Consider the following 26,252-nt stretch of genomic DNA (forward strand, 5'->3'; position numbering starts at 1 on the left):
TTGAAAAACAATACATATGTTGCGGGCACTTGAAATACGCCTCGCCAGTTTCGTGAGCACTGCATTTATTTTATTGTAAAATATCCTTTTCCCCCTGCAGTGGTTGTTTTTGTCGTTTAACAGGAATTTACTGGTGAAATAAGGAAGAGGCTCAATATTTATATAACTTTATATAATTTATTTCTTTTTATAACTATTTGACTGAAATGGTTATCAGAAATAATTTATTTTAAAAAAGACTAAAATGTTTTGACTAAAACTTGACTAAAATGGTGAGACTTTTAGTCGACTAAAACTTGACTAAGATACCTTGAGTTCTCTTTTGACTAAAACTAGACTAAAATGACGAGACTTTTAGTCGACTAAAACTTGACTAACAAAATTTTTTGGCACAAGACTAAGACTAAGACTAAATTAAAAATAGGTGACAAAATTAACACTACTTGTATGTACACATACGGTAAATGCATCCAGACATCAACGGAGTGAATCAACGGGCCTTTCAGAGTTCAATAACACTGTGAGCTGACGCACTTTGGACCCTCGCCGTGGGCATTATAAACCCAGACTGGCTGCCCTGTCCTCACTGTGCAGTCCCTGACAGATCCCAGAAAGAGCAGAGGGTGCGTTTGATTTTTGTCCCAGAGCAGGATGAGTGTTGTGAAGAGAGCCTTGCTGCTGACGGTGCTGCTGGCGGCGATCGGCAGTTCCGCCGCGGCGGGCCCCGAAGACTGCCACGGTGTGAACGTAACGCTACAAACTAAAGACATTCACGAGGTGAGTCTGATTCTGCTTCTACAGTTAGGGCTAAGAGGGGGTATGAATACACACACACAGACAGACTAACACACACAAGTACACACACAGACACCCACACGCACACACGCATACACACAGACACACACAAACAGACACACACACACACAGACACCCGCACACACATACACACACATACTCACACAGACAAACATACACCCACACACACACACACACAGACAAACACACACACTCACACAGACAAACACAACCCCCCCCCCCCACACACACAAACACACACACACGCACACACACACAAAGACACAAACACATGCACACAGACACACAAACACATATTACTTTCTTTTTTACAAAGTAAATAAATGACAGACTGTCTTCTTAGAAAACGATCAGTTTGTAGAAATATCTCATTATATATTGTCTCTAGAAGCGTTTTATTCTACTTTTGTTTTCGTTAAAGTGCCCATATTATGAAAAAATCACTTTTTCTGGGATTTGGGGAGTTATTTTGTGTCTCTGGTGCTTCCACATGCATACAAACTTTGACAACAAACATCCATCCTGTTTTGATTGAGATATGGGTTTCTGAATGTGTCCTGCTAGCGCTAGCATGCTAGCTTGTTCTGAATGGCAAAACACTGCTATGACTCACACTAGTTCACCCTAATCTACAAAAGAACTACTTCCATGTCCCTGTTCTGCAGTTATTCCACACAAAGTTGGAAGTGTGCCCTTGTTTAGAAGAAGTCTCCTGGCTAATCCTGCCTTGTACTGACTGAAGTTGTAGAAACACATAGCTAGATGATGTGATCTTAACTAGCTACTGCGCATATGCGCCTCCCAACAAAGATGGGATAGTGCGAAATGCGATGCCTCACTCTGTAGCTACAACAGAGACCTGAACACAGGGTGAAAAGAGGAGCTGCAGAAATGTGCAGTACAAGAAAATGATGGGTTTTTTTGAAAATTAAACCATGTTAACAAAGACAGGTTGCATCTGCCGGAAGTTGTCAGAACATTACCGTTTTTTTACAGTTTTTTCTCCACGTTTCAGTTATAGTTGAACTTGGCTAACCTCGACTTTTAATCTTTCATGAATAGAAATGATTCAAAGGTTTTGATTTGACAACAAAGACGAAGCTTAAAGGGTTGGTTCGGACTACTCAAAGCCACCCAAAAAACATAAACTAACTGATCAATCGAGGCAGCGATGTAAAAAAGATAAAATAAGAAACCCCACCAGACTCCATGTAAATAATCAGGACTTTTAGCGTGTATAGAGCCAGCATATCTCCACCAGACTCCATGTTAATAATCAGGACTTTTAGCGTGTATAGAGCCAGCATATTTCCACATGTAAATGGTGAATTAAGGGTTTATTTCAACCAAACCAGAGTGGTGATTGTTGGAACAGTGGAAAGATGAACCAAGACAGCTTTTGGTAGTTTTATTTAGTTTATGTCAACTGTGAATGAAGTGCGTTTAACGATGATAAAAGTCCTGATTATTTACATGGAGTCTGGTGGAGTTTGGTGATGGTGATTTAGGGGCTGTTTCATGTTAAACTAAAAGGATCTTACTCTTTAACTAAAAGGTCTATCTCTGTAGGGATCCTTTCCATAAAGTTGTCAGACACTTAGAATAATAATCTTAGTCTGTCAGCAGCAAAAACAGAACTTTTAGTGGAAAGATACTCTGTCTGACCTGCCCTACTCCTTTCCATCCTCCCTCCCTCTCTCTGCAGATTTTCGGGGACTGGGTCCTGGTCTGGTCCATCACTGACCACGACCAAGGCAACGCGCTGCTTCAAAACGTCACTAGCTCCCACGTTGAGTTAAGACTCCGCGATGACAACAAGACGGTCACCTGCACAGTGAGGAACATGCACACGTGAGTCAGTGCTTACATAGTCTCGCTTTGCCAGACCTTCCTCCACAGCGCTGCGGAGGAAGGTCTGGCTAGTCCACACAGCATTCCTTGATGGGACAAAAACATACTCTGGTTTATTGCCATTTCTTTAAACCAATCACAATCAAACCATCACCTTATCGTGGTGGAGAGGTATGTTTGTCCCTATGAACCTGAGGGCCGTGTTGACTGGAGCTTGGTGCTCCCGGTAGGGTGTCCCATGGTAAAGTGGTCTCAGGTGAGGGGCCAGACAAACAATGGTTAAAAAATGCTATGACTTAACGAGGAAGAGGCAGAATTACCCTGCCAGGCCCAGATGGAGGGCTCGTCACCGAGCACCTTGTGGCCGGGTTTGCCACGGAGCCCGGCCGGGCACAGCCCGAAAAGCAACTTGGCAGACCCGAGCAGCAGAGTCTGGCTCTGTAGACGTGGAATGTCACCTCTCTGTGGGGGAAGGAGCCGGAACTTGTGCAAGAGGTGGACCAATTAGATCTGGTGGGGCTTACCTCTACCATACTCCTGGATAGGGATTGGACTCTTTTCTTCTCCAGACTTGCCCAGGGTGTGAGGCGCTCGGCGGGTGTGGGGAGTTTACCCCGGTGGACGAGAGGGTTGCCTCCCTACGCCTGCAGGTTGTTGGGGTGGGGGGGTGGATATAGCTCTGAGTATTCGGGCTTCTTGGAGACCTTGAATGGAGTCCTGCATGGGGCTCCAGTGTGGGACTCCATAGTTCTGCTGGTTTGACTTCAACACGCACGTGGGCAATGATGGAGACACAATGGAGAGGCTTGATTGGGAGGAATGGTCTCCCTGATCTAAACCAGAGTGGTTGTTTGTTGTTGGACTTCTGTGCTAGTCATAACGAAACATCATGTTCGAACACAGGGATGCTCATAAGTGTACACCCTAGGCCAACGGTCAATGATCGATTTTCTAATCATTTCATCTGATCTGAGGCCGTATGTTTTGGACACTCAGGTGAAGAAAGGGGCGGAGCTGTCAACCGATCACCATCTGGTGGTGAGTTGGGTCAGGTGGTGGGGGAATACTCTGGACAGACTTGGTAAGCCCAAACGGGTAGTGTGGGTAAATTGGAAAAGTCTTGAGGAGGCCCCTGTCCAACAGACTTTCAACTCACACTTCCAAAAAGATTTACAGTAATTGTGAACTGCAGTCATTGTCAAAATTGTTTTTGAAATTTCTCAGGTGTCACTCTACCATGAACACACACTTTAGCTTTTCGTGCATCCCTGTGGAAGCTGGGGGCATTGAACCCAAGTGGACAATGTTCAAAGTTTCCATTGGTGATGCTGCGGCAGGGAGCTGTGGTCTCATGGTTGACACGCCTCTTCAACATTGCGTGGAAGTTTGGGACAGTGCCAAAGGAGTGGTAGGCCAGGGTGGTGGTTCCCCTGTTCAAAAAGGGGGACCAGAGGGTGTGTGCCAATTACAGGGGTATCACACTTCTCAGCTTCAGTGGTGAAGTTTACTCCAAGGTGCTGGAAAGGTGGGTTCGGCCGATAGTTGAACCTCTAGTTGAAGAGGAACAAAGCGGATTCCGTCCTGGTTGTGGAACAACGGACCAGATCTTCACTCTCCCAAGGATCCTGGAGGGAGCCTGGGAGAATGCCCATCTGGTCTACATGTGTTTTGTGGATCTGGAGAAGGCGTATGACCGGGTCCCCTGGGAGATACTGTGGGAGGTGCTGCGGGAGTATGGGGTGAGGGGGTCCCTTCTCAGGGCCATCCAATCTCTGTATGACCAAAGCGAGAGCTGTGTCCTGGTTCTTGGCAGTAAGTCGGACTCATATCAGGTGAGGGTTGGCCTCCGCCAGGGCTGCGCTTTGTCACCAATTCTGTTTGTTATATTTATGGACAGGATATTGAGGCGTAGTCGGGGTGGGGAGGGGTTGCAGTTCGGTGGTCTGGGGATCTCATTGCTGCTCTTTGCAGATGATGTGGTCCTGATGGCATCATGTCGTTCAACCTTTAGCACTTACTGAATAAGTTTGCAGCCGAGTGTGTAGCAGCTGGGATGAGGATCAGCACCTCTAAATCTGAGGCCATGGTTCTCAGCAGGAAACCTGCCTACTCCATGTAGGGAATGAGTCCTTACCCCAAGTGAAGTGGAGTACCTTGGGGTCTTGTTCGCGAGTGAGGAGACAATGGAGCTGGAGAATGGTCGGAGAATCATCGCAGTGGGTGCGGTATTACATTCAATTTATCGCACAGTTGTGATGAAAAGAGAGCTGAGCCAGAAGGCAAAGCTCTCGAACTACCAGTCAGTTTTCATTCCTACCCTCACCTATGGTCATGAAGGCTGGGTCATGGCTGAAAGAACAAGATCCAGGGTACAAGTGGCCGAAATGGGTTTCCCCAGGAGGGTGGCTGGCGTCTCCCTTAGAGATAGGGTGAGAAGCTCAGTCATCCGTGAGGAACTCGGAGTAGAGCCGCTGCTGCTTTGCGTTGAAAGGAGCCAGTTGAGGTGGTTCGGGCATCTGGTAAGGATGCCACTTCGGCCGCTCCCTAGGGAGGTGTTCCAGGCACGTCGAGCTGGGAGGAGGCCTCGGGGACGACCCAGGACTAGGTGGAGGGATTATTTATCCAACCTGACCTGGGAACGCCTAAGGATCCCACAGTCGGAGCTGGTTAATGTGGCTTGGGAAAGGGAAGTTTGGGGTCCCCTGCTGGAGCTGCTGCCCCCACGACTAGGGTTGGGTACTGAAACCTGGTTCCTACGCAGCCGGTAGGAATCTGACCGGATTAGAACGCAAATTTCGGTTCCTCATTTTGTTTCAATTTAATGGGTTGACTGAAATATTTTCCCTCTGTCGCTCCGAAACGGACATAAAAATATCACACTTTCTCTGTAGTCTACCATTAGCTGGCTACCGTTAATGAAGGCTACTTTTAAAATGCCATATTTTGCATCTGGAATCACCAAAACAGATTACGGTTGCCACATCTATAAAAGACATTTTCTTTGAGGTAATTTTTCAGTTTTTCAAGAATCGGTTTAGGAATTTTTTGTTTTAAAAGTACCAGTTCGGCATCGGAACCGTAAAAATCCAAAAGATACCCAACCCTAACCGCGACCCGACCCCCGGATAAGCGGACGAAGATGGATAGATGGATGGAATCACAGTCGTCTTGGGGGGCGCTAAGCGCCGGATGGAGCCACGGTGCCTCTGCAAAATAGCCTCAGGAAGGAACTTGTTTTGGTGGAACATGTGGACGTTCAGAAGTAGTTTAAGTCGTGCAACAGAAAACTCTGAACGGACACGTAGTCTAGCTAGCTGTCTGGATTTACTCTGCAGAGATCTGAGGAGCAGTTAACCATAATCCTCATAAATCCACCAGAGGTTAGAATGCCGTCACAAAGAAAGAGGAAGGTGATGGACATCCAGCCGAAAGGATGGACATGCGACAGAATTTCAAATAATTTTTGACTGTTATTATCACCACAACTGTGTCTGAAACGTTGAAAAAGCTAGAGCAGATCATAAATAATTACTAACTCAAAAAGCTTGAAGACAAAATTTAAAGCTAAAGAATTCCGACTACAGTCATCAGATCAGATGAAGTCTTTTGTTACATTCATTCGGCTTAGTTGCTGCCCCTTAACCTTATAATGGCGGGGAAAACCCTGACATTTCAACACACAGACATGAAACAAATATGATGAATGAACCAAGGATGGACCAACAAGTCTTTCAAACTATACAACGATATACTGTAGGTCCAGAGAAGGTAACAGTCGCAGTTTGGTTAGCTGCGCGAAGACTAATATCTGCGTGTGTGAAATTATTTAATTTGCTCGTGAGCATGTTTTATCACACTGGAGCATGATTATCCTGCAATAAGAAGTACGTTTGTTGTTTGTGTCGTGTTGTCTAACTGGTTTGTGTCATTTTCAGACACCAGGCATGTGTCACCTACATCATCAACATGACGATGCCCACTGACCCGCTGGACAGCACCATGATCAGCTTTCCTGGTTGTAAGTCGCATTAATACAAACACACACACACACACACAGAGAGACACAAACACACACACAGAAACACACACACACACATACAGACACATACACACCCACACACATACATATCCATACATACAGAGACACACACACACAAACACACACACACACTCACACACACAAAAACACTCAGTGCCTGAAGTTAACTTCTATGCTACGTGTGGCTAGTTGATTTTAAAAGCCACATGTTATTCGTTTTGACGTTTTTGTTGCAATGTTGTTGCGATTTTGTATCCTTTTTCAAAGTTTTTGACTCCCTGACAAAACTAATGTTCCTGATTAGGGCTGGGACGATTCGTCAACCTATTCAATGTCATTGATTACGTAAATGTGTCGACAAAAATAATTTGCGTTGACGCGTCACTAAATTAAATAAATAAATAAAACTTTCGTGCAAATTAATTATTGTAATGCGGAACTAGTGTAATGTGGAACTACTGTTACATATGCGCGTTCTAGGGACACCTAAACTGTAGCCCCGCCTTAGCTCTGAAGCTAGTCGAGCTTCTCCGCCTACATGCAGTTTTTTGTCAGGCCGATGGTCTAGTGAGTGAGTCAGAGATAGCAGCATGAAAGGACGAGTATGGAGAGTGGTGGCGACCCACAAAACTTCCCCGCCGGCCTCTTTTTAACATCGCAAGTTTGGGAAAACTTTGAGACTGTATGGCTGCAGCCTGGAGCTTCCTGTGTCATGTCCTCTAGTCTCACGCTGCCCCCGCCTCGAAAACTTTGGCTTTGGGTCAGTTCCAGTAGTAAACTACAGCCGAGAGAGAGGTGGATAAGACGAGGACTGTCAGGTCCAGTAGTAGGCCACAGGGGAGAGAGTGGTGGATAAGACGAGGACTGTCAGTTACAGTAGTAAACTACAGCCGAGAGAGTGGTGGATAAGACGAGGACTGTCAGGTCCAGTAGTAGGCCACAGGGGAGAGAGTGGTGGATAAGACGAGGACTGTCAGTTACAGTAGTAGACTACAGGCGAGAGAGTGGTGGATAAGACGAGAACTGTGTGTCATCGTTGTTCAGCAGTTGTTGGGTATGTGAGAGGAAATACATCTAACATGCTAACGCATATCCAACGCCATCACCCAGATGTGCCAATCACTGGAACGAGAAAAAAAAACTGTCCAACTTCTCCTCCCTACAGTGCTTAACCAGCCTTTAGATACAAATAATTAAAGTTAAATTAAAGGGAAAAGTGCTTGGATGTTAAACAAGAGCTTATTCATTATTTTACCTACTGTTAAAAAAGCAAATACAGGCTAATCTTTTTGCACTTGCTCTGTTTACTTTAAATTTTTATTTTTGTATCTGGCTTCAGGTTGCACTAAAAATTCATTTTACTTGAACAGTGCAGTTTTAAACAGTTTTAATAAATAGAGATTTGAACCATATTGAAAATTGTTTTGTTTAAATTGTTAATTGAGCAATGGGAAAATAATCGCTAATTGAAAAATTTATTGTTAGATTAATCAAAAAATTAATCGTCAGATTAATCGAAACATTAATCGTAAGATTAGTCGACTAATCGAAAAAATAATCGCTAGATTAATCGTTTAAAAAAGAATCGTTTGGGACAGCCCTATTCCTGATGCTAAATGTGTGTTAAAGCTGTGTAAATAGCTAACGTTAGCACAAGAAAATAGTAATAAGTTACGCAAATATAATATTTCATCCATCCACACAATGTTCACTACATTTTCAAATTAGGCCACGCCACCTTTAGGAGACAGGAAGTGTTTCATATAATTGGTGCAGCGTGTAATGTGACACTGTGTGTTTGCGTATGTGTGTGTGTTCATGTGTGTGTGTGCGCGCATGTATGTGCGTGTGTGTGTGTCTGTGTGTGTGTGTGTATCTGTGAATGTGTATCTGTGTGTCTGTCTATGCCTGTGTGTGTGTGTGTGTGTGTGTTAGCCATGGAGCAGGACGGACTTCTTGAGGTGTACAATGAGAGAGCGGCTGTGAATTTCTTCGAGACCTGCCCCGACTGTCTATCGATGGTCTTCAAGGACAGCGCGGGACGATTCCTGCTCAACTACAGTAAACACAGACGCTCATATTATTATCTTTAGGGCTGCAACTACACATCATTTTACTCATGGATTAATCTGTGTGTGTGTGTGTGTGTGTTTCAGGGAAAGAGGGGGATCACCGGGATGTTGAGAAGTTGAAAGCAGACCACAGCGATCACCACAAACTGGCCACCTGTCTGGGATTCCCCGCCAACGTCAACCCGTTCAACTATGATGGAGCTGCAGGTCGGTTCCTATCTGGTTTTTCCTCCCACAGATTGTAGAGATGCAAATTAAAAGTAGAGAGGTCATCGAAATGATTTGATGCTTTTGTCTCCTCACAGATTTCTGTCATAAGAAATCATCTGCGGCGGGCCCCGAACACTGCCACGGTCTGAACGTAACGCTGCAAACAAAAGACATGCACAAGGTTAGTCTGATTCTGCTCCTACAATTAGGGCTAAGGGGGAATGTATGTATCGTGATTTTCTTTTTGCAGCGATTTTTTAAATCAATTCTTTTCCCTAGAATCAATTTCTTTTAGTTCTCTTCGAGTTCACCTAAATATTTTCTGGTTCCTGCCAGTTCCACTGTTGGAAATGGGAGGTTCCAAGACCCTGTCTTCCTGTGCACGGCGCTCCAATGATATCACATAGCTTCAACATGCTCTCAAGTTGTGCAACAAGTTAGAAAGTAGTAAGTGAGTCATCGGACCACTTTCAGAGGCACTTGATTGGATTCTCCTCTATCGCTGGAATCACTTCCTCTTGCACATGCATCTTGAACCTGTTGGTCAACTTCCTTTCCTGATCACTATACTGTTGGATTTCTTTGGCTTCAACTTCATTCTGGCCCATGTTGCCATGTGGTCCAGAACAGTTAGCACCCACCTCGCCTCCACATGGGTTGTGGTCGTTACATTAAGGTTGTCCATGTAACCTCTTATTGGGGGTTGTCGGATGCCTGACTTGATTTTTGGACCCCAGGCTTCCTTCTCCGCAGCTGTTATTAGGAGTTTCATTTTCATGATGAAGAGGATGGGGGAGATTGTGCAGCCAGTTACTATACCCTTTTCCAGGCTTTGCCACTGAGTTGTAAAATGGGCCATCTTGAATCGTAGCTGGATTCCAGCAAAGTAGCTGGTAATCATTCCCTTGATGTGCTGGGGATGTGTTAGTGGTCTAATGCTGCATGGATGAGGGCATGAGGGATTGATCCATAGGCATTGGCCAAATCCAGCAAGACAACAGTCAGGTTGCCTTTGCTCGCTTTAGCCTCATGGATCATCTGACTGAGAACTCCGATGTGTTCCAGGCATCCAGAGATGCATGGAATTCCACCTTTGTGGATAGCAGTGTTGATGTATCCATTCTCCGTCATGTACAAGGTCATCCTCTTGGCCAGTACAGAAAAGAAGATCTTGCTTTTAACACTTAGCAGTGAGATTGTTCTGAATTGGTCAATGGTTTAGGAGTTGTCTTCCTTTGACACGAAAGAGCCCTCTGCCTTCTTCCAGCACGATGGAATGGTACCCTTTCTCCAGATCCTCCGGGAACAGCTTCCACAGCCTCCGAAAGAGCATTGAGCATTTCTTATATACCTTGTAGGGTATTCAGCTGCCCCAAGGGCAGATCCTGTTCTGGCCTTCTTCACCACCTCTTGGACTTCCTTCCAAGATGGTTCACTGATGTTGAGCTCTTTTTCCGGTGTCTTTGTAGTGTTGATGCTTGGGTTGGCATCCAGGGCCTGGTTTCTGGAGGTGTCATTGTGGGTCTCCCTCAATAACTCCTCCACATCTCCTCTGGGGCTGGTCAGTCTTCCAGATTTTGCTTCACCCAGCAGTGTTCTGGTGAATCGGAAGGAGTCTTTTGTGAACTGGGATCTTGTGTTCTCTCTATCCTTCCTCTTCTTCTGAGTGCTTTCTGCTCTTTGGAGTCTGCAGAGACACTCCCGGAGTTGACTCGTCAGATCCTTGATGCCTTCCCTTTCATTAGCAGGGGCTCTTTTGAACTGCTTGGTGAGAGTCTAGATTTCTCTCCCTCAGATGATGAATTTCCCTTTCTCTTCTGCTTGGCTGGTGTGCAGACTTGATGTTGACTTTCTTCTCCTCAATTCCAAAATGCTCCCTTGCCAGGGTGTAGGTTATTGTTGTGAGAGTATTGACTTTCTGCTCAGCCGTCCCTGCTAGTGTGTCTTCTAGCACTTTGTCGAGATCTTGTCTAGTTGGTACCACTCTTTGTTGTCGCTCATCTTGGGCCATTTGATTCGTTCCCTCGCAGGGTGGGGTTGGCTCCCTGGGGTGGCATCAGGTGGGTCCCTCCTGAGGTCTAGAGGTGACACAAGTGCTGAGAGATCTCCTGTGTTGTCGGGTGCTTCCTGCCTAGAGTTCTCCTGCATCTCACCATGTGCTACCGCTGTGTGCTGTTCCTGTGACCCCTCTTTTCCATAGTTGGTTCGGCTTTGGTGTATCTTAAGCCCTCTTTTGTTCTTGCAGGTCTTTCCGCAATGACACTTTACTTCCAATGCCCCCCCCTCCCTCCCCGCGGGTTAATGTTGTTTGGGTGAGCCGTGTCCGTAGTTCATTCCTGACCGTTAGCCTTGTGTTTGTCCTGTTGAGTCTCTCTCATCCTCTCCCCCTCTCGGGAGACTCTGGGGGTATTGCTCTGTATAACTTTCCATAGCTTGAGTTGGTGCCCTCTTGTGAGTGCTGTAGATGAGGTTGCTAACCTCATACACCCACTCCAGTCTTTCCAGGAGGTCATCTGGATCTTTTCCCTAATGTTTTTACCAATGATTGACCTAAATATTTCCTGTGTATACCGATACCACTAACGTGTTTTTGATACCGAAAAAAATCAAACCAATACAGCTTTTTATAGTTTTATTTAGTTTCTGTTGACTTTGAATGAAGTGTGTTTTACGCAGTGTTGCCACAGTTACTTTGAAAAAGTAACTTAGTTACTTTACAGATTACTTGATTATAAAAGTAATTCAGTTACTTTACAGATTACTTGATTTTAAAAGTAACGAAGTTAGATTACAAGTTACTTTATTAGTTACATTCAGCAACTGCCAACAACACCCCCACAGCTTCAACATAAAAATGACAACCGGTTTACTGTGAGGCAGCTCGGCATTGCCAGTAGTAGGGATCTGGTTTATTATGGCACAAAAGAGAGCGAGTCAACGGTATTTAAGGGCAGCATTTCCGCTACAACATACTGCCCGACCAACTTCTTCAACTCTCCCCCACTTACTGGTTTTGCACCGAAGTCCAGCTGTTGTTGTTCGGGTGGTGGGGGACCTCCTTCTCTCTGCTTCCCACCACCTGCTGGGACTTGCTCTGTAAGTTTGACTGCAGCGCTGCGACTCCAAATGTTTCTTCAAATTTGACGTAGTGTTTCCGTAGCTAGATAGCACTTTGTCGCCACCAGCACAGAGTGTACAACGAACCTTAATATTGCCGTCTTTAGCTGACACAAACTCAAAATAGTGAATGTATTTCCAGCTAGAAAGCGCACATCTCTCTCCTCCCTCCATTGTTGTTTACGTTTGTGTCGCTGCGTGGGACACGTGAACTGTCCACATGTTGAAAACGTGACCTGTCCTCATGCTGAAAACGTGACTTGTCGCATACGTGACTTCACTCCCGAGAGCGCGAAGAAGAAAAATATATATATTTTAAATTAAAAAAGGTGTACATAGTAGCAGCGTTACAATGTAAACGTTGACGTGCATCACTGGTTTTACGATGATAAAAATACTGATTATTTACATGGAGTCTGGTGAGTTTGGTGATGGTGATTTCGGGGCTGTTTCATGTTAAATTTAAAGGATCTTACTCTTCAACAAAAAGCTCTATCTCTGTAGGGATCCTTTCTGTAATGTTGCCAGACGCTTAGAGTAATAACCTGAGCCTGTCAGCGGCAAAAACAGAACTTTTAGTGGAAGGATACTCTGTCTGACCTGTCCGCCCCCCACTCCCTCCCTCCCTCCCTCTCTCTACAGATTTTCGGGGACTGGGTCCTGGTCTGGTCCACCACTGACCACGACGGATACAAAGCGCTGCTTCCAAATGTCACCAGCTCCCACGTCGAGTTCAGACTCCGTGATGACAACACAACAGTCACGTTCACAGAGAGGAACATGTACACGTGAGTCAGTGCTTACATAGTCTCACTTTGCCAGACCCTCCTCCACAGCGCTGCGGAGGAAGGTCTGGCTAGTACACACAGCATTCCTGGATGGGAGAAAAACATGCTCTGGTTTATTGGCATTTCTTTAAACCAATCACAATCGTCTTTTCAGACACCAGACGTGTGTCACCTACATCATCAACATGACGATGCCCACTGACCCACTGGACAGCACCATGACCACCTTTCCTGGTTGTGAGTCGCATTAATACAAACAGACACACACACACACACACACATGCCCACAGAGACACACGTCTTTAAACTGTGTAAATATCTAACGTTAGCACAAGAAAATAGTAATAAGTCCCTTTTAGGAGACAGAAAGTGTTTCATACCATTGCTGCAGCGTGTAATGTGTGTGTGTGTGTGTGTGTGTGTGTGTGTGTGTGTGTGTGTGTGTGTGTGTGTGTGTGTGTGCGAGTGCGTGTGTCTGTGTGTGTGTGCGCGTGTGTGTGTGTGTGTGTGTGTGTGTGTGTGTCTGTGTCTGTGTGTGTTAGCTGTGGAGAAGGATGGACTTCTTGAGGTGTACAACGGGACAGGAGATGTGAATTTCTTCGAGACCTGCCCCGACTGTCTGTCGATGGTCTTCAAGGACAGCACCGGACGATTTCTGTTCAACTACAGTAAACACAGACGCTCATATTATTATCTTTAGGGCTGCAACTACACATTATTTTCATCATGCATTAATCTTTGTGTGTGTGGGTGTTTGTGTTGTGTGTGTGTGTGTGTGTGTGTGTGTGTGTGTGTGTGTGTGTGTGTGTGTGTGTGTGTGTGTGTGTGTGTGTGTGTGTGTGTGTTTCAGGGAGGGATGGGCATCACCAGGATGTTGAGAAGTTGAAAGCAGACCACAGTGATCACCACAAACTGGCCGCCTGTCTGGGATTCCCCGCCAACGTCAACCCGTTCAACTACGACGGAGCTGCAGGTCACTTCCTGTCTGGTTTCTCCTCCCACAGATTGTAGAGATGCAAATAAAAAAAGAGAGATAATTTAAATGATTTTATCCTTTTGTCTCCTCACAGATTTCTGTCATAAGAAATCATCCCCGGAGGTGAAGCCAGAAGCGTCCTGAGTGAAGACGTTGGAGTAAAACAATCATATTTCACATATGTCCTCCACCAATACAATAAAAGGAAATACTAAAACCTGGATGTGTGTTATGCACTTTATTGTGTGTTGTTCTGGTCTCCAATACTTTCAAATGTTCTGTTTAAATATGCAAATTATGCATTATATAAGGTGCTGTTGTTGTCAGAAGCAGAGTATGAGGGCGTGCCCTGACAGTACCTAGGTAAGGACTACTAGCCAGTCAGAAGCAGAGTATGAGGGTGTGCCCTGACAGTACCTAGGTAAGGACTACTAGCCAGTCAGAAGCAGAGTATGAGGGCCTGTCCTGATAGTAGCTAGGTAAGGACTACTAGCCAGTCAAAATAATAATAAACATCACATAATCTTTAGATTTAAAATAAAACATCTGGAAACACACACACACACAAACACACTCACACACTGTTTCGTCAAGAGACAGTAAACAACATAAGCATTCACCTTTTCAACTTCCACGAGATTCCAAGATAAAACACCAGCAGCGGGCGAGAAAGTGCATGCATTGTTGGAACCCATCATTAGCTTGTGTTGCCCTAGGGAATATTTACACTGGTGCACCTTAGTGAGAGCAGGTGGTGAAAAGTTTGGGACAAAGCATTTCACTAAACTTCCTTCCTTGATGAGGAGACGTGCTTTCAGACACATTCAGCTCATCATTTGAGAACAGTGGAGATGCAACCGGTAGGGAAATGGACATTGTTTGTGTAAAATTGTTGCCAGTTGTTAAGTGCTTATTTGTGTTGAAATGTGAGACTAATTGTCTGATTTGATAATGCTATTTGTCTAATGGACAATTGATTCCTTTCATATTGTATTGGAAATGTGTAGTTTTCAGTTAATATATTAATTCCAAAGGACCTTTTTCACAGCAGACATTTTGACTTGTCATAGTAGGAAAAACACAGCTGAGATTGATAACCTTAATGATGGCTCAGTTCCATCAAGTGTCCCAGTAAGATATTTCAGTGAGTCAGCATCACAATACCAGGACCTCTCCTAAGTGGAATGCAGCCATCAGTAATGGTTTAATACCAGGACCTCTCCTAGGTGGAATGCAGCCATCAGTAATGGTTAAATACCAGGGTCTCTCCTAAGTGGAATGCAGCCATCAGTAATGGTTTAATACCAGGGCCTCTCCTAAGTGGAATGCAGCCATCATTAATGGGTTTGAATACACCTGTGCTTTTCCTACTATGACATGTCAACATGTCTGCTGTGAAAAAGGTCTATGTTGTTGGTGAAACTTGAGCCTATCTGTGTTTGTTTGATTTTTCTTGAAGTTTGAAGTTTCTCCTTAAACTTAATTAATTCCAATTGCTATTCATAATGTGGTTACATTGACCACAATGAAATTACATATTTAATTTGAAAATGTCCTGACTCAAGGCTCTGACACACCAACCAGACGGCTGACCTTCGGCAGAAAAGGCAGTCGGACTGATCAGTCTCCCCGAGTTGGTCCAAAAAGTTCCTCAGAACACACTGAAGGGACGCCGACTTTTGCGTGTGTTCTGCGCAAGATGTAATAAATCTCTATAACAGCAGGTGGCGCTAATCTGTATTGTCGCCCAAGAAATGAAAACCAGCAGCTGATTGGACGAACGTGTCAAGTCGGTCTGGCTGCTCCCAAATTTTACAAACGAGCATAATGGCGTCTTCGTTCGGAATACGATCTCATATTGTACTAAAATAGTTCACCGAAACTTGTTGAAATAGGCCGTGATGCAGTTGCTGAATCTGTCTTCGTTTCGGATCAACTTTAAAAAAATTTCGTCAGATTTTGAAAGGCGTTAGTCAGGCTCGTCCCGCTCATCATTTCCAGGTTAGCGCTCCACCAATCAGATTGGTCACTTAGTCCGACTGCCCGCCTTCCGATTCAACAACTCAAATCGTCCCAAATGAAGGCCAACGGCTCCAACGACAGACAACGGCACAGAACACACCGAACAGACTCTAGTCACCGGACTGTCCCACGGCCGAAAATCAGGTTGGTGTGTCAGCGCCATTAAAGTAATGTAAATGCATATTTCCTTTTGTGTTTTTGCCTTTAAAGGTTATCAACATATAAGTAATGATTCTGCTGCTTGTACCTACGAACTGAAATCCATCTGAAACAAACTAAACTGGGATTAAATAAAGAAGAAGTCAGAAGATATTAGTTGTATAATGGCAAAATTACATTTAAGCATGATTCTTTTATATTCTTGTCTTATTTCTGTTTTAGTTTTGCTCATAATGGTGAAAGTGATGTCATTCTCACATGTTGATTCTGATTCTCACTAAACTACCGTGAGCAGATCGGAGCAGACTTTTTCATTTTTAAGTCCCAAAAACAACATCGCCGTCTAAACGAAAGGCACATCTGATAAAATATTTTGTCATTTTCACTTGCGAGCGTTGTCGTGTAAACAGGGCCTAAGTTTCACTCAGGTGTTTGAGAGATAAGAACCAGTTATTGTTAAGGTCACTTTATATCTTACTCTGGTTCTGTCAAGGGCTGGGTTAAATTATTGTCAACAATATAAACTTTTATTCAGTTTAATGAAGAGATATTTCTATTATTTTTAGACATGTATTTTACCTAAAGGTGTCATATTATTCAAGTAATAGTATAAGTATATCATGTGCCTCTCTGTGTGTATGTGCTCGTTGCAAAAGAAGCTGTGTGCAGTCAATTGAGGAAGAGGTTCAAGGAATGTTCCTGATGAACAGAAAGTTAAGCTGAGTCATCAAATTGGTTCATGCCTTCATGGCTCAAAGGTGCAGATAAGCAGGAACACAGGTAATGTCACGAAAAGGAGAAGAGGAAGAAAAGCACGCTGGCTTGCATACTGCAAAATGCAACCGGGTGCATCAGGACACATTTTTGGCAATCTGCATTTGACATTATATGTATTGGGATATACTATATCTTTCCCTGTCATACTAATGGTAGTATGGGCATTGCAACACATGCAGTATCTCTCTCAAAGAGCTCATCTTCCAGGAATGAACAAAGCTTGATAACCCCTCCCTCTTCATCCTCTCTAACACAGCCAGCTTCAGTCTTTGCACATATTTCCTTGTTCCCTCTCCTTCAGAGCTGCAGTTTGCAGATGGGTGTAACCAACATGCTGGGGGAAGTACAACAGCATATCACATGCTGTTATTACATCAGAGCTCAGACTAGTTTCACTTCCCAGGAAGTGAGACTCAAGACAGTCAGACAGTCGTTGTCACTGAGCGAGAGGTGAAATGGCGCAGAAAGGAGTTCAGCTGGACCGGGAAACCTTCTCTTGTTCCATCTGTCTGGATCTACGGAAGGATCCGGTGGCTATTCCCTGTGGACACAGCTACTGCATGAACTGTATTAAAAGCCACTGGGATGAAGAGGATTGTAAGTACAGCTACAGCTGCCCTGAGTGCAGGAAGACGTTCACACCGAGGCCTGTCCTGCTGAAAAACACCATGTTAGCAGCTTTAGTGGAGGAGCTGAAGAAGACTGGACTCCAAGCTGCTCCTGCTGATCACTGCTATGCTGGAGCTGAAGATGTGGCCTGTGATTTCTGCACCGGGAGAAAAGTCAAAGCACACAAGTCCTGTCTGCAATGTCTGGCTTCTTTCTGTGAGAAACACCTTCAGTTTCATTACAAATCAGCTCCATACAAGAAACACAAGCTGGTGGAGCCGTCCAAGAAGCTCCAGGAGAACGTCTGCTCTCGTCATGATGAGGTGATGAAGATGTTCTGTCGTACTGATCAGCAGCTTATCTGTTATCTCTGCTCCGTGGACGAACATAAAGGCCACGACACAGTCTCAGCTGCAGCAGAAAGGACTGAGAGGCAGAAAAAGCTCGAGGGGAGTCGACCGACCATCCAGCAGAGAATCCAGGACAGAGAGAAAGATGTGAAGCTGCTTCAACAGCAGGCGGAGGCCATCGATCGTGCCTCCGATAAAGCGATGGAGGACAGCGAGAAGATCTTCACCGAGCTGATCCGTCTCCTGGAGAAAAGAAGCTCTGATGTGAAGCAGCATGTCAGATCCCAGCAGAAAAGGGAAGAGAGTCGAGTCAGAGAGCTTCAGGTGAAGCTGGAGCAGGAGATCGCTGAGCTGAAGAGGGAAGACGCTGAGCTGAAGAAGCTCTCACACACAGAGGATCACAGCCAGTTTCTACACAACTACCCCTCACTGTCACCACTCAGCCAATCAGCATCCAGCATCCATATCTGTCCTCTGAGCTGCTTTGAGGACGTGACAGCGGCCGTGTCAGAAGTCAGAGATAAACTACAGGACCTCCTGAGAGAGGAGTGGACAAATGTCTCACTGACAGGGACTGAAGTGGACGTTTTACTGCCACAACCAGAGCCCAAGACCAGATCTGGATTCTTAAAATATTCACGTGACATCACACTGGATCCAAACACTGCAAACACACGGCTGTTATTATCTGAGGGGAACAGGAAAGCAACATTCATGAGACAACAACTGTCTTATTCTAGTCACCCAGACAGATTCACTGACTGGCATCAGGTCCTGAGTAGAGAGAGTCTGACTGCACGTTGTTACTGGGAGGTGGAGAGGAGAGGAGGAGTTTATGTAGCAGTCGCATAAGGGAATATCAGCAGAGCAGGGAGGTCAGAGGAATGTTTATTTGGACGAAATGACAAATCTTGGGCGTTAGATTGTGACGACAACAAATATATATTTTGGTCCAACAAAGTCGAAACTTCCGTCTCAGGCCCTGAGTCCTCCAGAGTAGGAGTGTACCTGGATCACAGTGCAGGTATTCTGTCCTTCTACAGCGTCTCTGAAACGATGACTCTCCTCCACAGAGTCCAGACCACATTCACTCAGCCGCTCTATGCTGGACTTTGGGTTTATGGTTCTTATGGAGACTCTGCTGAGTTGTGTAAACTGAAATAGACAGAAGTCATTTAAGGGTTAAATTCTGTCATTCGAAGTCCATCTTTTATTTAAAAAAAGGAAAACTTCTCTAAATTGCAGCTTGTTAAATGAGAATATTTTCTGGTTCCTTCACTCCTCGAGGCTTTTTTCTGCATTTTGATCCTTTTAAGTTTTTGACTCATTCAAGACTTTTGTTGATGCTTTTTGATATATTTTCAATGGTTTTTTTTACGTTGGTTTTTATTGAAAGCTTTTTGACGCTCGCTACAACACACACACGTGCACACACACACACACACACACACACGGACTCACACACACTGACACACACTGACACACACACACACACTCTCTCTACTAAGTTGTGTAAACTGAAATAGTCAGAAGTCATTTAAGGGTTAAATTCTGTGTTTTTGGGGGGCGCTGTCGAGCATGGGTAGAGAGTAGACGCGCCGTTGCCAGCTCCGACATATTTATCCATTGATTTGTTTTAAACGTCTGTTTAACCCGTTGTCTTAGCCCCTATTTTTGGTTCGGACTATTTAAGACATCTGCCGATATGTCTGGGAAGGGTTCTACTCGCCAAGAACGTCCAGCTCGAGCTCAAAACCGACATGCTAACGAGAAAGCTAACCAGCCTTCTCCTGCACATGACGGCGACGACGAAGAAGGCCCGTCACTTTCGCAGTTGGTAAAACTTATTGAAAGTTTTAGGGCTGAAACCCGCGGTTCACTGGGCACCCTGCAGTCTACTATAGACACTTTTGGGACACGTCTTACTGAAGTTGAAGCTTCCCTGCAAGACTGCGACGATAGGATTACTGCGCTTGAGGCCAAATGCGAACAGCTAGCGAATTGCAACAAGTTGCTAATGGCTAAATCTGAGGACCTCGAGTCGAGGAGTAGACGACAGAATCTACGTGTTGTGGGGGTACCTGAAAACATGGAGGGGCCGCAGGTCACGACATTTATGACCGACTTCTTTGCTAAGACGCTGGGTATGGAGATTCCTGATGGGCCAGAGATGTTGGATCGGGCACATCGCCTAGCTTTCCGTCCAGCCTCGGGTCCGAGACCCATGATTGTAACGGTGCACCATTTCAGGGTGAAGCAGCGCATCCTCCAGCTAGCCAGGGAGAAGGGTCCGCTTACCTTCCGCGGACACGCGGTGCATATCTTCCCTGATTTTACTGCTGAGGTCGCTAAACGGAGAGCATCTTTTACCAACATCAAGCAGAAGCTCCGGGCTGCAGACGTCAAATACGGCCTGCTGTTCCCCGCTAGGCTCCAAATCTCATTCAACGGCGGCAAGTACAGCTTCGCTACAGCGGAGGAGGCAGTGAGTTTCTACGCAGAGTCCATAGTCCCGACTCACCGGGCGGACCGGGAGAACGACGCTACTGGATAACTTCTCACCGACCTCTTGGTGTCACTATCTTTATACCTGTACACAGGCTGACAATTTTGGACGGACCGTTTCTCCTTTCTCTTTCTTTCTTTCAGATACTTATTATGTAGGCTCCTCTGTTATACACAGCTTATGGGTCTGAAGGTGGTGAGTCATAATGTTATTTATGCTTTATCCTGTTTGAGTGTGTTTTTATAACGTGTTTTATAGACGTTTACAACTATAAATGGTTACTTGTGGAGCACTGGTTTAATGCACAGTTAGGATGCATAATGTAGAGTGTAGACGCTTAGTTCAGGGAAGCGTTTTGGGTAGGAGGGCTAGATTGGTTTGTTTTTCTATCTTTCTCTTCTTTTTTTCACATTGTTTTTTAGTTATGTTAATATGTCTATCAGAAGGTGTTGTACACAGAGTCTAATACTGCACATGTTTCTCAGTGAATCCATTGTACGCACAATGTGGGATAATGTTTGATATTGCAGGAATTAAACTGTGCTCTTGGAATGTCCACGGGATTCAGGGCCCCATTAAACGTAAAAAGATTCTTAATTACTTAAAGAAAGAGAAAGTACAGATTGCAATGCTACAAGAGACCCATCTAGATGACAATGAACATCTAAAGTTAAAAAGAGAGTGGGTGGGCCAGATTTACTACTCGTCTTTCACAAGTAAGAGCAGGGGTGTAGCCATCCTAGTTCACAAATCTCTGCCCCTGACAGAGGTGGAAGTTAGGGCTGACACATCAGGCAGATATGTAATTATTAAAGGGACACTCTTTGGAGAAGCTGTCTCCTATTTAAATGTGTATGCCCCCCCGGTCCGTCCCTCTAATTTCTACACCAAGGTATTTTGTTTGTTCTCTGAGTGGATTGTTGAGTCCTCAGTGATAGCTGGTGACTTTAATTGTTGCCTAAACCCGTGCTTAGATAGATCTAATAGAACTGTACAGTCTAATATGGGGCAAAGTCGGTCTCTACTTGGCTGCTGCATGGATGTAAATTTTATTGACACTTGGAGGACCCTTCACCCCACCGAACGGCAGTATACATTTTATTCAAAAGTACATAAATCATCCTCCAGGATTGACTATTTTTTTTCCTCTAAAAATGCCCTTCAGAGGGTCATCTCTTGCTCTATTGGCAGTATAGTTATTAGTGATCACTCGCCAGTGTTTTTGGTCATGTCCAGCAGGGCTCAAAGCATTAGGGGGCAATGGCGCTTTCCAAACCATCTGCTTAAAAATCCCAATTTTAAAACGTATCTTAGTGAGCAGTTTAATTATTTCATCTCTGAGAACAGTGCCCCAGATGTGTCTCCTAGTTTACTTTGGGAGACTGCTGAGGCCGTTATGCGGGGCTCTACTATATCATTTTTAGTAGGTCTTAAGAAAAAACAGAGAGCAGAACAACAGCTTCTTGAGGAGCAATTAAACAAATTACAGGGAGAATTTAACCTTAAGCCTTCAGAAGGCCTGAGGCTTCAAATTGACACTACCACAGCAGCTCTGGACACTCTTCTATCTAAAGAGGCTCAGAAATCCATACTGTTCGGTAAGCATAAGATGTATGAATTTGGTAACAAGCCGAGCAAGTATCTAGCCAATTTGATTAAGGGACATGCTGGCTCCCAGGCTATTCCAGTTGTAAAGAACAGTGCTGGTGCAAGAGTCCATAGCAACAAAGATATAAACAACTCATTTCTTGATTTCTATGAACACTTATACAATTCTGAATCAGATCACAGCTCTGGGCAGCTAATGCATAATTTCCTATCATCTATCAAACTCCCTCAAGCCTCTGAGACTCAGAAAGAGAGGCTGAATAGGCCTGTTACCCGACAGGAAGTGATAGAAGCTATCGGTGACTTACAAAATAATAAGGCCCCAGGACCTGATGGGCTGACCCCCGAATTTTATAAAACTTTTAGAGACCTGTTGGTGGACCCTCTTCTTCATATGCTATCCCATTCCTTTGATTCTGGGGCTCTCCCTGACACTAAGATGGATGCAAAGATTTCCCTAATTTTAAAGAAAGGCAAACCTGCAGATGAATGTGCCTCCTACAGACCAATTGCCCTGCTGGACGTAGACCGGAAGTTATTGGCTAAAATTCTGGCAAAGAGGCTTGAGGGTGTCCTCCCAGATTTAATTTCGGTGGACCAAACTGGGTTCATATTGGGTCGTAACTCGCGCAACAATGTAAGGAGACTATTGAACCTCATACAGCATAGTTCAACGTCAAAGGCCAAATCTCTCGTCATCTCCCTTGATGCAGAGAAGGCCTTTGACAGGATTGAGTGGCCCTATCTGCTGGGTGTTCTTTCGAAATTTAACCTTGGTGACAACTTTATTAAGTGGATATCTCTGCTATATGCTGCCGCGCGCTCTGTTATTACAAATGGCCTGAAGTCTTTCCCGTTCTCTCGGTGAGAAGGGGAACTAGACAAGGTTGTCGGCCTCGCCAATTTTATTCGCCCTTGCCATGGAGCCCTAGCGGAGGCCATTAGATCTGATCCTTTGGTGATAGGCATTCAAGTGGGCCCCATGTGTCATAAAATCTCACTCTACTGTGATGATGTTCTCCTTTACCTAAGTAGTCCTGAATCTTCTATCACACGGGGTTGTTGGACATAACCTTTAATTCCTTTGGTCGTTTCAGGCTACAAAATTAATTACTCCAAATCTGAAGCTATGCCCCTCACTCGTGTGTCTTGGTCTCCGTGCCCAATTTCTTTCCGTTGGTCCCCATCCGGTTTTGTCTACCTGGGCATACGCATTACTCCCTTACTCTCAGGCCTTTACAAAGCCAATTTTGTCCCTGCAATTCGTAAGATTAAGGAGGACCTGGCCCGATGGACGGCTCTGCCACTGTCTCTCCTGGGTAGTGTCGTGCTTCCAAGGTGCACTCCCAGGTGAGGACTTCTTCTCTGAAATAGATAGCAACAACTTCACAGACACAGATATGTATTAATACAATAGGCTTCTATAGAAGGAGAGCATCACTCCGTAAGCAGACTCCGCAGTCTGCTTCTCACCAGTGAGCTCTGACTCTCTTCCTCTTTTGCCTGTCTTTTATTGAAGTTTAACAAGGGCAGTTACATATCACACACGAACATCTGTCTCTACAAAGTGGGCTGTTGCTTTTGATGGATTGTGACTGAGCCAGGTCTTAGTGTCCTCCGTCCTTGCTTACTGCATCCCACAGAGGAACATGTCCTCCTTTGCACGGTGCGGCCACCTGTGTGCAGCCTTGGCTCTGTTCTTGTGCAGCATACTTTTAGCTCGTTAAGTCTAGGCAGCTTGCTGTAATAATTAGGCAGTATATTATAGGAACATAAGTCATTTGGTCAGCAAAGCGTGTGTATCTATATCCCACAATTCCCCCTTTTTGAACTCTACTAGAGTTCAACATACCAAAAGAGAAGAGAGGTCAGAGAACGAGATATTCCAAAAACAAAAATAGAGTCAGAACATGGCACGTCTCGGTAAAGGCACTTCTAGGTAAAAATCACTTCTAGATAAATTGTAAAACACTTCAGTAGAAAATGTAAAAGATGGTAAAAAATGTAGAAAATGGAAAAACACTTCTAATATTAAGAGCATACTTCTGTTAACTTTTTATGAAATAAAAAGTTCCTTACACCTTTGGACTCACCTAAGTGAGTCCACAACATATTATTTACAATTACAAGGCACTTAAGTTCTTCTAGGGTAACACCTAGGTGGGGCAGTTTTGGCGGGGAGTTCAAAATCATACCAGAAAATGAAAGTAACAATGGGGACGCTATGTACCCCTAAGATCACCTGTACAACACATCTAGCAAGCTTATTCCTTCCCTGGCAAGTCTCTTCCCATACAAGTTACTTATAACAGCACCGCTTTATAAGTTGGTTTTAACCCTCAGCTCAGACTCAAACCAGACAACTCCTGCAATTTGCACACAATGAAAAATGGTTAATGAAAACGGCGGTGGTGGAGGGGGTGTTAAAGAAAACACGCCAATAAGTTGGGGTCAACGGTGGATGGTAGCTTGGCACACTACATGTAGGAGAGAAAGGGCTTATTTCACCTTTCTCCCTGGTGATTCTCTTCTTCAGGTCACAGGGGTGGACTACCCTGGACCTCGTTGGACACTGGAGAGGATTATTCTGCCTCTCTTTTTCCCTAGTGTCTGGCGGAGCCCTCCGCTGGCAGCCAGATCTCTGGCTACTCCCTTGGTGGAGCGGCCTGGCTCCTGGGCAGCAGCACACTGGCTCCAGTGGTACCACTGTTTACCTTTTCCCTCGAGCCGCACTGTGGGGATGTTCTCGCCGTCACTCTGAAGGGCCCCTGCCAGCGAGGTTCAGACCACTTCCTCTTAATTGCTTTCAGGAGCACCCACTCAGCGTCTGGAGGAGTTTTGGTTTCACGCGTCTGGGTGTGCTGCGGTCACCTGTTTAGAAAACAAGGAGACTGTGCCCTGTAGCTGGCGGGAAAAAAGCTTTGTGAGAAATGGTTACAGGTGAAGGCTCAGTAAGTGGAAGCTGAGACCAGGGCCCCCGGGAAACACCTCCCTGTTTGTAGCTCATATGGTGAGAGGCCTGTCCTACTGTTTACTGACATTCTTATCGACATGAGAGCCAGGGGAGGGCTTGCAGCCAATTCATCCCTGTTTGGTTGCATATTTTAGACATTTTGTTTTTTAAGGTCAGGTTCATCCTTTCTACCTTGCCTTGAGATTCAGGGTGGTATACGGAGCCAAATTTATGCTTTAGCCCCAACATGAGTTCCACCTTTTGCAAATCTTTGTTTTCGAAATGGGAACCATTATCTGACTTTATCCTTTCAGGGAACCCATGCTGGGGAATGTATTGGTTGATTAGAAATTTAATTACGGTCTGAGTGTCTTCATTTTTTGCGGGCATGGCCTCTGGCCATCCAGTGTAGGAATCCACACACACCAGCAAATACCTGCAACCCTGTACCCTGTCCGTCATGTCAGTGTAGTCAATCCCAATCTCTTTCCCTGCCACTGTCTCAAGGGGGTACTGTCCCCCGTCTGGTTTCACTGTAGGCTTAGGGTTGAATGCTTGGCATTGGGGACAGGTCTTGGTTACCTGCTCTACCATTGGTTTCATGAATGGATGCCACCAATGTTGTAGGTTTCTCAACATCTGACTGACCCCTACATGTCCCACCCCATGAGCTTCTTCTAGGGCCGTCTCCCATACCCCTGGTGGCAGAATAGGTCTACCATCCGGGCCCCGCCACAACCCCTCACTTTGCATAGCTCCTTTTTTCCTGCTTTTCTGGGAAAGTTTTCGTTTTTCTTGGGGGTGCTCGTGTTGTAACTCAATGATTGTTTCTTTGCTAAGCTCGGCCCTGGGTTCTGGTTTTGCGGTCTGCCGTCATTATTAGATGGTGTGCCAAATATCCTGCTGTGCGGGTTTTTGTGGGCCTGTCTGCTGCTTCATTTCCCTTACTCACTCTATCTTGAGTATTGCTGTGGCCCTTACATTTGACTATAGCTACCTTGGCTGGTAGGAGAATAGCTTTTGCTAATCTTTTCATTTCTTCCTCATGTTTAATAGGTTTTCCTCCTGCTGTCAAAAACCCTGCTCTCTGCCACTGTGGTAATTCGAGGTGAGCTGCTCCTGTTGCATAGGCTGAGTCAGAGTATACAGTTACTGCTTGATTTTTTCCTAGCTCTAAGGCTCTGATGAGTGCTTCCACTTCTGCTTTCTGTGCTGACTGCGCACCTTGCATCCTTTCTGCTTCTAATGTTACCACTTCCCTCCTGTGTCTTCAACCACTGCATATGCTGCTTTCAGTCCCTCAGTCTCATGTCTAAAACAACACCCATCTGTGAATAGCACTCTTCCTTCCCCTAGTGGTTGTGCAGCTAAGTCTGGTCTGACTTTTTCCACTTTTCTT

At 45.1% G+C, this 26,252-nt stretch overlaps 1 protein-coding gene and 1 pseudogene across 1 annotated transcript; both read left to right on the plus strand.

The window, feature by feature from the left end:
* The first annotated feature begins 577 nt into the window (after positions 1-577).
* On the plus strand, positions 578-14,090 carry LOC120571407 (saxitoxin and tetrodotoxin-binding protein 1-like). Its single transcript, XM_039820345.1, has 11 exons — positions 578-777; positions 2,522-2,667; positions 6,603-6,685; positions 8,642-8,767; positions 8,863-8,985; positions 9,084-9,169; positions 12,748-12,893; positions 13,048-13,130; positions 13,436-13,561; positions 13,744-13,866; positions 13,964-14,090. Exons 1-11 carry the CDS (start codon positions 652-654, stop codon positions 14,011-14,013), a joined length of 1,218 nt encoding a protein of 405 aa, XP_039676279.1. The 5' UTR covers positions 578-651; the 3' UTR covers positions 14,014-14,090.
* A 3,166-nt stretch (positions 14,091-17,256) lies between these two features.
* Positions 17,257-18,967, plus strand: LOC120571396 (annotated as a pseudogene).
* Positions 18,968-26,252: the final 7,285 nt, after the last annotated feature.

This window comes from Perca fluviatilis, chromosome 13, assembly GCF_010015445.1.
Source record: "Perca fluviatilis chromosome 13, GENO_Pfluv_1.0, whole genome shotgun sequence".
NCBI classification, from domain to species: domain Eukaryota; kingdom Metazoa; phylum Chordata; class Actinopteri; order Perciformes; family Percidae; genus Perca; species Perca fluviatilis.

What these genes read in the sequence shown, in the direction of transcription:
- LOC120571407 (XM_039820345.1), top strand. Translation starts at nt 652, where the DNA reads ATGAGTGTTGTGAAGAGAGCCTTGCTGCTGACGGTGCTGCTGGCGGCG. An exon ending in AAACTAAAGACATTCACGAG is followed by an intron (nt 778 to 2,521) that starts GTGAGTCTGATT and finishes CTCTCTCTGCAG; the next exon opens with ATTTTCGGGGACTGGGTCCT. An exon ending in CATGATCAGCTTTCCTGGTT is followed by an intron (nt 6,686 to 8,641) that starts GTAAGTCGCATT and finishes TGTGTGTGTTAG; the next exon opens with CCATGGAGCAGGACGGACTT.